At 26.6% G+C, this 13,435-nt stretch overlaps 1 protein-coding gene across 1 annotated transcript; it reads left to right on the forward strand.

Moving 5' to 3' along the window:
• The first annotated feature begins 1,202 nt into the window (after nt 1–1,202).
• On the forward strand, nt 1,203–5,575 carry LOC122502337 (mannosyl-oligosaccharide glucosidase GCS1). The gene is made up of 4 exons (XM_043612329.1): nt 1,203–1,598; nt 1,839–2,073; nt 2,405–2,595; nt 2,905–5,575. Exons 2-4 carry the CDS (start codon nt 1,873–1,875, stop codon nt 4,946–4,948), a joined length of 2,436 nt encoding a protein of 811 aa, XP_043468264.1. The 5' UTR covers nt 1,203–1,598; nt 1,839–1,872; the 3' UTR covers nt 4,949–5,575.
• Nucleotides 5,576–13,435: the final 7,860 nt, after the last annotated feature.

The raw sequence follows: 13,435 nt of genomic DNA on the forward strand, positions 1-13,435 counted from the left end.
ATTTTTTTGAAAAATTCGAAAAATCAAAAAATTTTAAATTATTTATTTTTTAATTGAATATTGCTAAACATTTTGTAACCGTGAAATTAAAGTTCACCAAGTCACATTTTAATTTAAGTTTACAATAATGACTGCAATATACTTTAAAAATTTTTTTTTCAATTTTTGCTTCCTCATCTTAAAGAAAGCCTTATAGTGATGTCGATTTTCGAATTTCTCTTACATGTTTTGACGGATTTTGATAAAATTTTGTAGGTGTATTAAGGTCACGAATATCTAAAATCAGACAGAAGGATTTTCAAAAATATCTAAAAAAAAAATTTTTTTAGCAATTTTTTAATTAAAAAAAAATTTATTTTTGTATTTTTTTAAATAATTTTTTTCTTTATTAAAATTTTCATTAATTACTGTCAAAATTGTATTTCTGATATGAAAACGAATCGATTCATGTATATAGAGTATATATTTTATCAATATTTATAAAATTAATCGATATTTGTATTTTTTGAAACTTTATCTTAACGTACTTTAAAATAATTATTCTATAATAAAAAATTAAGCAATTGGTATATATTATATTGAGGAAGCTAAATGATCATGAAATAAACATCTTGTTTATTTTTTAATAGTTTAAAAATTTTAATTTTTTAATTTAATTTATATTTATAAAATCAGACTCCTTTCTGTACACTGCACAAAAATTGGTAATTGTCATATACATTTTTTCGTTTTAACACATTAAAACTCAAAGACTGTAGAAAATTGTCTGTTTGTCCATGTCTATCGTCAATAAACTTGACAGTGTATTATTATAGATAGATATTTTCGTGCCTTAAAATCTTGGCCATGTTTGCGAAAAATTGTCACATATTAGAATAACTATGGTATTTCAATAAAATAGAGTAAAAAAAACATTAATAATTGAAATTATTTAGAAAGTATGCTAATTTTAATAAAACAAGCAAACTCAAGAATTTTTTTTATGTCATGAAAATTAATACTTTTACCGTTTGATGCTTTTTCTGTTTAGAGCTCTAAAGCTCTAAATGCATGCATGGTTGTCATAGTAACACATAAGAGTAAGTGAGTCAGAAAATTCAAATTAAATGTTTTTTCTCTCTCACATCGGTGCACACCCTCCCTCATAATTTTTGTAGACAGTGTAAGTTTAATTGGTATAATTAGTGCACAGAAACAACGTATAGTTAATAATTAAAAAAACTTTGGTGTTATATTTTGTTTATATTTATAATAATTATTAATAAGTAACAAGTTTTGAAATACTTATTTTTAAAAAAACGCGCCAATGAATTTGAAAAACTGAAGTGTATCAATTTGTGATTTGCTGTTTCAAAAATGAAAATAAAAAATTTTTACCTACATCGCGTCTGCATTTGCAGACTTCTTATAAACATATTTATGTATTATTTGAAACATTTAATTATTAATTTACATTATGGAAAACAGGCAAGTTTAGTTAATTGATGTCAGTGAATTTAGAAATATAAATGTACACTTAAAATTCTTTTTTGAAGAATCGATAACAATGTCCACGTTGGCAATAGTAGTTTGCAAATAATTATTATTAAATCTGTTTGGTAAGTACCAATTGAAATAGTTTAAATAAATGATAATTCATTTTTCTCCAAGTTTCAATTATAATATTTAAATTTTCAAAAATATTTTCATTTTTAAACTTAGTTTCAAGTTCATTTTTAAAACATAACCTCAAAACGTAACTATACTAAAAGTTTAAATAATTATTATATTAATATAAAAAATATTACGGTTATTAAAAATAGCAATTAAATAAAAATGAATTAAATGATTTTTTTCAGATTAAATTCGAAACTGTACTTTTAAACAAATAAAATGACCAAAGTGAAAGGACATGAAAGACCACAGAAAATAAAATCAAGAGTAATAAGTTCCAGTGATTCTGATAAATCGTCAATTTCTAAGATGCCTATTTTGAATACTATTTTAACGGTTGTTTGTATAGGAGTTGCAATTTGGTTTAGTTATAAGGGATATTTAGAAACTCGCGTTAATACGCCATATAATGTTGAAAAAGTAAGAAATTACAGGGCAAAATTAAGAATTTACACTGAAAGACTTTTTGTTTCAAAATTTAATATGATTCAGTTCAAACAGGGGAAAACGATGTTTTTAGGTTACTTAATCGTACGAACGTATCAGCTTTTGACAAAATAGTCCAAAACAATTAGTATAGTCCGTACTAATCTTTAGTTTAAAGCATATTAATAGTTGATACGTTCATACGATTAAATAATCTAAAAACATCGTTTTTCCCTGTTTCAAATGAATCACATTAAATTTTGAAAAATAATTTTTTTGTTTAATGATGGAGGATTTTCATAATTAATTTTACTTTCCAATATAGCTGGTTAATGCAGCCAAATTAAATAATTCCGAGAGATATTGGGGTTCATATAGATCAGGCGTTTATTTTGGAATGAAAACCCGAGACCCTTATTCATTGGTAACGGGTCTAATGTGGTATTTTCCACAATTCTTACGACAAGGAGGAGATGGACTACGACATTGGTGTGAACAAGGTGATAAATTAGACCGGTAAGTTTTGTTTTAATTACGATGGCTCCTAAATAAAAAAAACATTATTCGCGAGAGTAATTAGAAAACACGTGACTCACGAATATAAATAGTTAAGTCATAGGTAATTTTATTATCATTTAAAATGCACGTCAGGATAACTATTTTCAATTGCAAACATTTAATTCTAAACTATAACTATATAATTGATTTACATACATTTATGCATGCACTTGGAAAAAAAATGTTATCTTTTTTTAATTGAAAATAATTGAAAATGTGAGAGAAAAAGTCAATAAGTATAATAAGGAAATGAAAACTGAATTTCAGATATGCTTGGCTGGAACACGATGGAGAAACTTTCGGCGTTCAGGAAATAGTTGACGGTGGGGCAATTTTGAGAACGTCCTTCATAAAAAGACCAGGTGGTAAACACGGTGGCGATTGGTCAGCAAGAATTGGTGTCTCATCAGAAAAAGGTGAACGGGATGGTGAGGAAATTTCCTTCATCTTTTACACAGCAATTGAAGATAAAACAAACGGCAAAATTAGAGCGGTTTTGGGTGACAGTCAACGCCTCACAGGAATGGAGGGTAATACCGAAGGTCTCGGATTTTTTTCAATAAACCTCAATAGCCTCAAAGGTCAAGTAGAGGAGCATTCGTTCTTGGTAACAGTAGCGCCCGGCCTACACGTCTTAAAAGAAACAGTTCTTCAAAATTTTCGAATAGCCACACAAAAAGGCTCCAATAAAAAGCATATTGTCCTTGGCGGTGAACAATTATCATCAGCCCACGATGGAAGTAAATTAGATCCCAATTTCGTTGCAACTCAAGTAACAGCAAAGATTCCATTTGAATTCGAAATTAGTTTTGAATCGGCAAGTTTTAATAATCGAAGTGAAAAATTAATTGGCGAACGTTATCAAAAAGCTCTTAGCGAACGACGAAAAATATTTAATGAGAAATTCGATCGAGTTTTTCAACTCGCCGCGAAAGGTTATAAAGAAGATGAAGTGAATTTTGCAAAAATGGCATTTTCAAATATGATGGGATCAATAGGATATTTTTATGGTTCGGCACAGGTGAAAAGTGCCCATACCAAAGAACCGGTTCCCTATTGGAAAGCTGCCCTTTACACAGCCGTTCCGAGTCGGAGTTTTTTCCCCCGTGGCTTTCTTTGGGACGAAGGTTTCCACGGATTACTTATTTCAGCCTGGAATTTAAATATTCAAATGGACATAATGAGTCACTGGTTCGACCTCATGAATATCGAAGGTTGGATACCGAGGGAAATGATTCTAGGACAAGAAGCCCTTGTAAAGGTTCCTGAAGAATTTGTCACTCAAGTAAACACCAATGCAAACCCACCAACATTTTTTATTACCTTAAAATGCATACTCGATCATAATCGTCAAGAACTTTTGAAAAATCATTATATTTTATTAGAAAAACTCTATCCTAGACTGCAAGCATGGTTTACTTGGTTCAATACAACACAGATTGGTGATATGCCAGGAACTTATCGTTGGCGCGGGAGAAATGGTACAACAAGTCGTGAATTGAATCCAAAAACTTTAACTTCCGGACTAGACGATTACCCAAGAGCTTCGCATCCAAATTTAGATGAACGACACATTGATTTACGATGTTGGATTGCCCTCGCCGCTAATGTAATGTCTCAAATTGCCGACATTCTACACAAACCAAGTGAAAAGTACTTGGATACTTATAACTACCTAACTGACAATGATTTACTGAATCATTTGCATTGGTCGCCGAAGACACAAACTTTCGCTGATTATGGATTGCATACCGACAAAGTGAGTCTCAGGAAACCAACACCATCGCCAAGATCGCAGCAGTCACTTGAAATGACGCGAATTGTTTTAGAAGATCCTATTTTGAGATTTGTTGATACAACATTTGGATATGTTTCCCTATTTCCATTTATTTTACAAATCATTGAACCGGATTCGTCACAATTGGGAAAAATTCTCGATGACATTGTAAATCCCGATTTGCTATGGACCAAATATGGGTTGAGATCATTAGCGAAAAATTCTCCATTGTATATGAAATACAACACGGAACACGATGCTCCTTATTGGCGTGGTGCTATTTGGATGAATATCAATTATCTTACTGCTAAAGCCTTAAATCATTATTCGAAAATTCAAGGTCCACATCAGTTAAAAGCAAAGAATATTTATACAAATCTAAGACAAAATTTGATTAAAAATGTCATTTTACAGTATAAAAAAACAGGATTTCTCTGGGAAAATTATGGCGATACTTATGGGAATGGAAAAGGTTGTCATCCCTTCACTGGATGGACTTCATTAACAGTTTTACTCATGTCTGAAATTTATTAGTCTTCATTTTTTATAAATTTTAATTTTCTGACTCAAACGTGTGACCAAAGCTGCTAATGTAGAAAATTTTTCTTAGTAAAATTTAAAGACAAATTCTATAAAGAAATTAATATATATAAGAAAATAATAAAAAACTGATAATAAAAAATTATAGAAATAATTAATCAAAGTATATATGTATAAACAAAAAATAATTGCAAGAATATTAGTAATCATATCAAAAATAGCTAGAAACTTTTATAGATATCCAATATTGCAATTATTGTAAATTATTTAAATTTTTAGATTACCAATAATTAAATTTAAACAAATATTTAAAATAAACCTCAGATTTTTAAAATTGCTGAATATATATTCAAATGTTTTATAAATTTTAAATTTTTAGGAATTACAAATCTATGATAATAATAAAAAAAATTGTAATTTTAGAGTCAGAAAATAAGATTAGGTATTATACATTCTACAAAATAATTGACAATCTAATATGGCACAAATTCTAAAGATTTAACCTTCAATATTGCTTAACATGGAACTAGCAACTTACTGCCTTTTTTAAATAAAATTAGTAATTTTAAAAATAATAGAAATTTAAAATTTTCTAATTTAAATTTTTGTTAAAAACACTAAAAAAATTCAATTTTGGATAAATTGTAAATAATTACAGAAATTCAATTATTTTCAAAAAAAATAAAATTCTTCTTAGAAAATTCAACTATGTTCAAAATTTGAAAAAAATTTCAATTATCTTTATAGATAACAAAATTCTTCTCCAAAGTTCAATTATTTTCATAAATGTCAAAATAAATAAATAAATAAATGTCTAATTTCAATGATTTTCAATATCTACTATTTTAATAAAATTTCCGAAAAAGAATTCAATTATTTAAAAAAAATTTTAATAAAATTCTATGCAAACATTTAATTATTTTTATAAATAATAAAAATTTCACAGCTGAATTCAATTATTTTTATAAATAATAAAATTTTTTAAGGAATTCAATTCTTTTCATAAAAAATAATTTTAAATTCTAGAAAATAATAATTGAATTAAAATGATGAAAATAATTTTGATGGCGTTACAGTAACAATATTCTTATAATATAAAATAATGATTTTATTACTTGGTCATCTTTAATTATAAGTTATTTAATTTAAAAAAGGTTTGAATTTGAATATTCTTCTTCTTTTTCTAAAACAAACTAATAATTTTGTTAAAATAATTGTGATTCATAAACCAAAATAATGAAAAATAAATAAATGTTCTATTTCTTAATCACAGTTCTTTAACAATTTTCTAATTTTGTTTAGAAGTGAACAAAAATTTGCATAATTTCAATTTGACAAAACATAATATTTAACAAAATTTTAGTCTTTTAATGAAAAGAATTGAAAAAAAATTCTGATGATTTCTATTTGTCATTACAATTTTGAATTATGTAATTATAAAATAAAAATAATTATAACATTAATAATAATAAAGTACATATTTCGGTAATCTGTTCGCAGTTTGAAGTTAGTTGTTGTTTGCTTTTTTGTTTCTTAACTTTTTTATAATTTTTCTTTTCAAATATTTTCAATTTTAAAATGAATGTATTGAAAATCATCGAATTGTTGCAAAGAATTTTATCAAAAAATTTGATAATAATAGAATTCCTTCAAAAAATTTTATTATTTAGGAAAATAACAGAATTCTCACAAAGAATTTTATTAAAATTTTTAAAAATCCTAATTAAATTTTTTTGAAGAATTTCTTTGAATTTTTTTTAAACTAATGGAGTTTCTTTAATAATTTTAATTGAAAATTTTGAAAGCAATTGAATTTTATAAAGAAGAATTTTAATAAAATTGAATTGAAAACAATTGAATTCTTGCGAAGAATTTTACTATTATTTATAAAAATAGTTAAATTGTTTCAAAGGATTTATTAAAATTTTAAGAAATAATTAAATTGTTGAATAATAATTTTCAGGAATTACTGAATAATCATATTTATTTGAATAATTCGTTACTTACTAATAAATATGATTATCCAGTAATTCCTGAAACTTATAATATTAAACGGCCATAATTTATTTAGCTCTATATTTATTATTTAATTAACTAGAATCATTTTAGTGACAGCGTGTAAATTGTAACAACTGCACAAAGTGAATGTCGGTTGTTACAATACCAAGAATCATCCGTAACATTTCTAAATTGAAGACAAATAATTTTTTAAAACCATTTTTATTAATTATTTATAATTTTTGGCTCAACGTAATAGTACGTGACAGTTGCATAGAGATGGCAGCATTAATATTATTGTTTCGAAATGAAAGAAACTTAAAAAAGTTTTTTTTCATTAATTTTGAAGACGAATTTAGAAAAACCATGAGATTTTTCATAAAAAATGAGTGTTATTACATTTTTGATAAATATTTTACATTTCAAACGAATTTGCTGAATTTTGGAAAAAATATCCGTTCTTATTATCACTTGTAACAACTGCACAACAGGTACATTTTTTACAATAAAACACTTTATTAAAAAAGTATACACTAAATGTGGACAACCAAGGCAGTTTTTTAAAGCTTAATCCTCATAGAATTGATATTAAAAAAATTTACTTTGGGGTCAAAATAAGTGAAACCGGCCACTTGAAAAATTTTTATCTCCAATTTTCAAGTTATCTATGATTTTTAGTAGATATATGAGTACACTTTTTCCCCCTAAAATATTTTTCAAAAAAAAATTTTATTTTTGAAGTAATCAGGTATTGAAGTTTTAGGTCATTTTATTTTAATTTTATTATTATTTTGAAACAAATAAAGATAATTAAGTAATTTTTTTTTAAATTAAAGCTTAAAGTCTATACTTTAAAGATGAAATAAAGCGATTGCTAAAAAATGAAAATTTATAATTGTTATTAACAATTCTTTTAAACAATTGCAAATTGAAGAATGTTCTCAATGTTTTTGAAAGATTAAATTACGATATATTGATGCGCAAAACTATAAGGATTCATTTAAAAAAAAGAAAAATGAGTAACTTCCAATATTATAGAAATTATGTAAATTTTGCTGACAAAATGCAAGCAAAAATTGACTCAAGTTCCTGGAAAAAGATAAAATTGCAAACGAATAAATAAGATCTTCTTTTGTTTTGTTAGAAATTTCACGCTTTCAAGCGGATTTTTAAGATTAAAAATCGATTTTGGCCTGCATTTTGGCAGAAAAATCTACACAATTTCTATAATATTGGAGGTTACTCATTTTTCTTTTTTTTAAATGAATCCTTATAGTTTTGCACATCAATATATCGTAATTTAATCTTTCAAAAACATTGAGAACATTCTTCAATTTGCAATTGTTTAAAAGAATTGTTAATAACAATTATAAATTTTCATTTTTTAGCAATCGCTTTATTTCATCTTTAAAGTATAGACTTTAAGCTTTAATTTAAAAAAAAATTACTTAATTATCTTTATTTGTTTCAAAGTAATAATAAAATGAAAATAAAATGACCTAAAACTTCAATACCTGATTACTTCAAAAATAAAATTTTTTTTTGAAAAATATTTTAGGGGGAAAAAGTGTACTCATATATCTACTAAAAATCATAGATAACTTGAAAATTGGAGATAAAAATTTTTCAAGTAGCCGGTTTCACTTATTTTGACCCTTTGTTAAGTATAAAGGTCTATTAATTATTTAAAAAAAAACCAGGCAGAGAAATATTTACTTTTGGCCTCTAAAAACCAATGTGCCTATTTTTTTACTTGTAAAGCTTGCATATAATTTTTAAACATATTGCAGTAAGTTCGTACATAAAAACTAAACATTTTTCTTTATAAAACCCCATCTCTATAACTAACTGTTTCTCAGATATTCCATTGTAACAACTGCACAGCGTAACAACCGCACCTAGTCTCCCCTACGAATGTTTAAATTAATTAAATTGTTATAAAGAATTTTATAGAAATATTTGAAAATAATGAAATTTTTTCGAGAAATTCAATTAAAGTTGTTTCGAAAATAATTAAATTTCTTTAAAGAATTTTATTAAAATTAAGTATATTCAAAATAATTGAATTCATTACAAGAATTTTATTATTTTTTGAAAAAAATTGAATTTTTTCAATTTTTTTCACGAATTTAATTTTTATATAGAATTTTTTTAAAAATATTTTGAAAATAATTGAATTATTTTTAGAGAATTTTAAATTCTTGTTGAAATTGAATTTTATGGAAATTTTTATAAATAATTTAATTCTTTCGTGTAATTTTATTTAAATTTGATTAAAAATAATATAATTCCTGCTAGAGTTGTGCAAAAAGCTCGATCGAGTATTTTAAGCTTTTCGTTTTTCTAGCAGAGCTGAGCAGAATCAATCCGAACTTGAACCAAATTCCACCCGACACGTGCAGTATTAAACCTAAAATAATTTTGAGCACTTGAATTTTTCGAGCACTCAAATATTTTTGAGTAACTAAAACTCGAGCCTGACTCGAGTATCGAGCCCGGCTCGAGCTCGACCATGCTATTCGAGCTTTTTGCACACCTCTAATTCCTGCGAAGAATTTTACTACCTATTTATAAAATTAATTGAATTCTTGTGAAGAATTTTACTATTTATAAAAATAATTGAAATGTTTTGAAGGATTTATTAAAATTTTACTATTTAAAAAAATAATTGAATTGTTTCGAAGGATTTATTAAAATTTTAGAAAATAATTTAATTCTTTCGTGTAATTTTATTTAAATTTGATTAAAAATAATATAATTCCTGCAAAGAATTTTACTACCTATTTATAATATTAATTCAATTCTTGCGAAGAATTTTACTATTTATAAAAATAATTAAAATGTTTTGAAGGATTTATTAAAATTTTACTAATTAAAAAAATAATTGAATTGTTTCGAAGGATTTATTAAAATTTTCGAAAATAATTGAATTCTTTCGTGAAATTTTATTAAAATTTTTGAAAATATTAACAGTAATAATTAATTTTGTACTTAATAAGTGAATTTTTTAAATTTTGATTATGAAATTATTTAAAAAATTTATATTTGAAAATAAAAAATTTTGTAATTTGCATAATAATAACAAAAAACAAAAGTATACACAAAACACAACTTCAGAGTGTGAGGGACAGAAAAGTGAATGAATGAAAGAACATTCAAATTATTATAGTTAATAATTAATTAATTAATTAATATTAATTTGTCAAACATTCTATGAGCTATATTGCCTTTAAAACTACTAGTTATACAAAAGTAAATATAATATTATAAATACATATAAAAAGTTCAAAATAGCTCATTGTAGAATTAACTACAGAAAGGATTTTTGTCCTATAAAATTAATTTGGTGAAATTAATAATCTATATCGGTACGCGCCTTGGCTGTGATACATTAAAATATGTGAATAACAGCATTTAATTTTAACAGTACTCAATTTTACAAATTTCTATAAAATACTATTCTACTGTTCTCTGTTATTTTCGACTGTACAATAAAATTAATTATTTTTAAGAAACTTGTTTTATTTACATCAGAGTCGTATATATTTTTAAGAAAATAATTTCTTTACTTATATAAACAAATAATAAATATATGGCTAGAATTTTAAGTTCAATCACTTCAATTGGTTATATCGAAACTTTTAATAAGTTATAAGAAAAAAGAATATTAAAAAAAATTTTAATTCTGTGTAATATACATACAAAAGTCTAATCTTATTCACAAGAATGTTGAATTTTTAAATCTATAAATAAAATATTAATAAGTTAATTAAAATCAAAATTTTTCCTGAAAGTCTGAAAGGTAAAATTATTTGTTGAAACATGTAGACATAAAGAGGTTATGATTGACCGGTTTAAGCGTCAAGCTCCATTTTTGACAATAAATACGATTATATATTAAAATAAACTTACTTGGTGAAGTTTATAAAAGATGGATGGTAATAATTTCTATGAATTAAGTGCATTTTAAATGAAAGATTTTATAAAAACTCATTTTTAACAGAAATAAAACGTCAGTTTGAAAACTTTTAAACGGTTAAGTACCTAACTTCACAATCTACTTTTCGATCATGAGTGAGAAATCTCGAATTTAAATCGAAAATAATCGAATGTACTCTCGCAGTTATAGCAATGAAAATGAAACATAGAAGGGCACACTCACATTTCCAAATCTAAAAAAATATAGTACCTTAGGGTGGAATGAGACGCATGCATATCCCCTAATCGCCAAGTCGTCGAATGATCAAATAGACGAATGCCAAGTAATCGAATGGACAAAACGTCGAATGCTAAAAACATCGAATCGTCATGTAGTCGAATGCTAAAAATATCGAATCTTTAGTTAATCGAATGCTAAAAACATCGAATTCTCAATTCGTCGAATGTTCAAAACGTCGAATGTTCAAAACGTCGAATGCTCAAAACGTCGAATCGTCATTTAGTCGAATGGTAAAACCATCGAATAGTCCGTTCGTCGAATGCTTAAATAGTCGAAACGCCATCTGTTCGAATTATCAAGTAGTAGAATGGTAAAGTTGTCGAATGTTCAAAACGTCGAATCGTCATCTGTTCGAATTGCCAAGTAGTAGAATGGTAAAGTAGTCGAATGGACAAAAAGTCGAAACGCCATCTGTTCGAATTATCAAGTAGTAGAATGGTAAAGTTGTCGAATGTTCAAAACATCGAATCGTCATTTAGTCGAATGCTAAAAACATCGAATCTTCATTTAATCGAATGCTAAAAACATCGAATTCTCAAATCGTCGAATGCTCAAATAGTCGAAACGCCATCTGTTCGAAATGTCAAGTAGTAGAATGGTTAGGTAGTCGAATGGTAAAGTAGTCGAAACGCCATCTGTTCGAATTGACAAGTAGTAGAATGGTAAAGTAGTCGAATGTTCAAAACGGCGAATGCTCAGAACATCGAACTGTTAATTCGTCGAATGCTCAAAACGTCGAATGATAAAAACGTCGAATGCTAAAAACATCGAATCGTCAAAAGTTCGAAAAAGTTCTTTGTCTTCAGTAGACATTAACTTAAAACAAAGATCTTTTTCGAACTTTTGACGATTCGATGTTTTTAGCATTCGACGTTTTTATCATTTGACGTTTTGAGCATTCGACGAATTAACAGTTCAATGTTCTGAGCATTCGACGTTTTTATCATTCGACGTTTTGAACATTCGACTACTTTACCATTCTACTACTTGGCAATTCGAACAGATGGCGTTTCGACTACTTTACCATTCTACTACTTGACATTTCGAACAGATGGCGTTTCGACTATTTGAGCATTCGACGATTTGAGAATTCGATGTTTTTAGCATTCGACGTTTTGATCATTCGACGTTTTGAACATTCGACGAATGGAAAATTCGATGATTTAAGCATTCGATGAATTAACAATTCGACGTTTTGAACATTCGACATGTTGACGATTCGATGTTTTTAGCATTCGACGTTTTTATCATTCGACGTTTTGAACATTCGACGAATTGAGAATTCGATGTTTTTAGCATTCGACTAAATTACGCTTCGATGTTTTGAACATTCGACAACTTTACCATTCTACTACTTGATAATTCGAACAGATGGCGTTTCGACTTTTTGTCCATTCGACTACTTTACCATTCTACTACTTGGCAATTCGAACAGATGACGATTCGACGTTTTGAAAATTCGACAACTTTACCATTCTACTACTTGATAATTCGAACAGATAGCGTTTCGACTATTTAAGCATTCGACGAATGGACTATTCGATGGTTTTACCATTCGATTAAATGACGATTCGACGTTTTGAGCATTCGACGTTTTGAACATTCGACGTTTTTAGCATTCGACGTTTTAAACATTCGACGTTTTGAACATTCGACGAATTGAGAATTCGATGTTTTTAGCATTCGATTCTGACTCTCTTACTCTCTTTGAAAATTCAAATTATAATTTGAATTTTCTGACTCTCTTACTCTTATGTGTTACCATGACGACCATCAGGCACGCAGGCAGGCAGGCGGTAGAGCTGTGCGAGCGCCTTCAGTTTCTGAGGCCAAAATAATATGCATTTAGATATCATTTTGTTCGCAGCAACTTAAAATAAAGTACTTTTATTTTAAATATGTATCTTTAAAGAAAATTGTATTAAGAATTGTTCAAAATAATTTTTTCAACATTTTTAAAACATTAATATTTTCTTAAGTGATAAATAATTACTTATTTAACAAACGCGCAGAAATTTAAGCATCCGCAGCAATAATTAGCGCACTTATCCTATGTCTGTTTACTATCGTTTACATTGAAGTGATAATTAAATATATAAGGACGTTTTCTATATAGAGACAGCAATTTATTTGTATTGCTTTGTAAAAGCCGGATTCATATTGACGGTCATAGAAACATTAAATAATTAAAAAAAACATTTTCTTAGAATGTTTATTGACTGTAGTTTATTTCTAAAAGCCAATTTTTTAAAAAAAGTTTCAGG

Source organism: Leptopilina heterotoma, unplaced genomic scaffold, assembly GCF_015476425.1.
Source record: "Leptopilina heterotoma isolate Lh14 unplaced genomic scaffold, ASM1547642v1 Lhet_228, whole genome shotgun sequence".
In the NCBI taxonomy this organism is placed as follows: domain Eukaryota; kingdom Metazoa; phylum Arthropoda; class Insecta; order Hymenoptera; family Figitidae; genus Leptopilina; species Leptopilina heterotoma.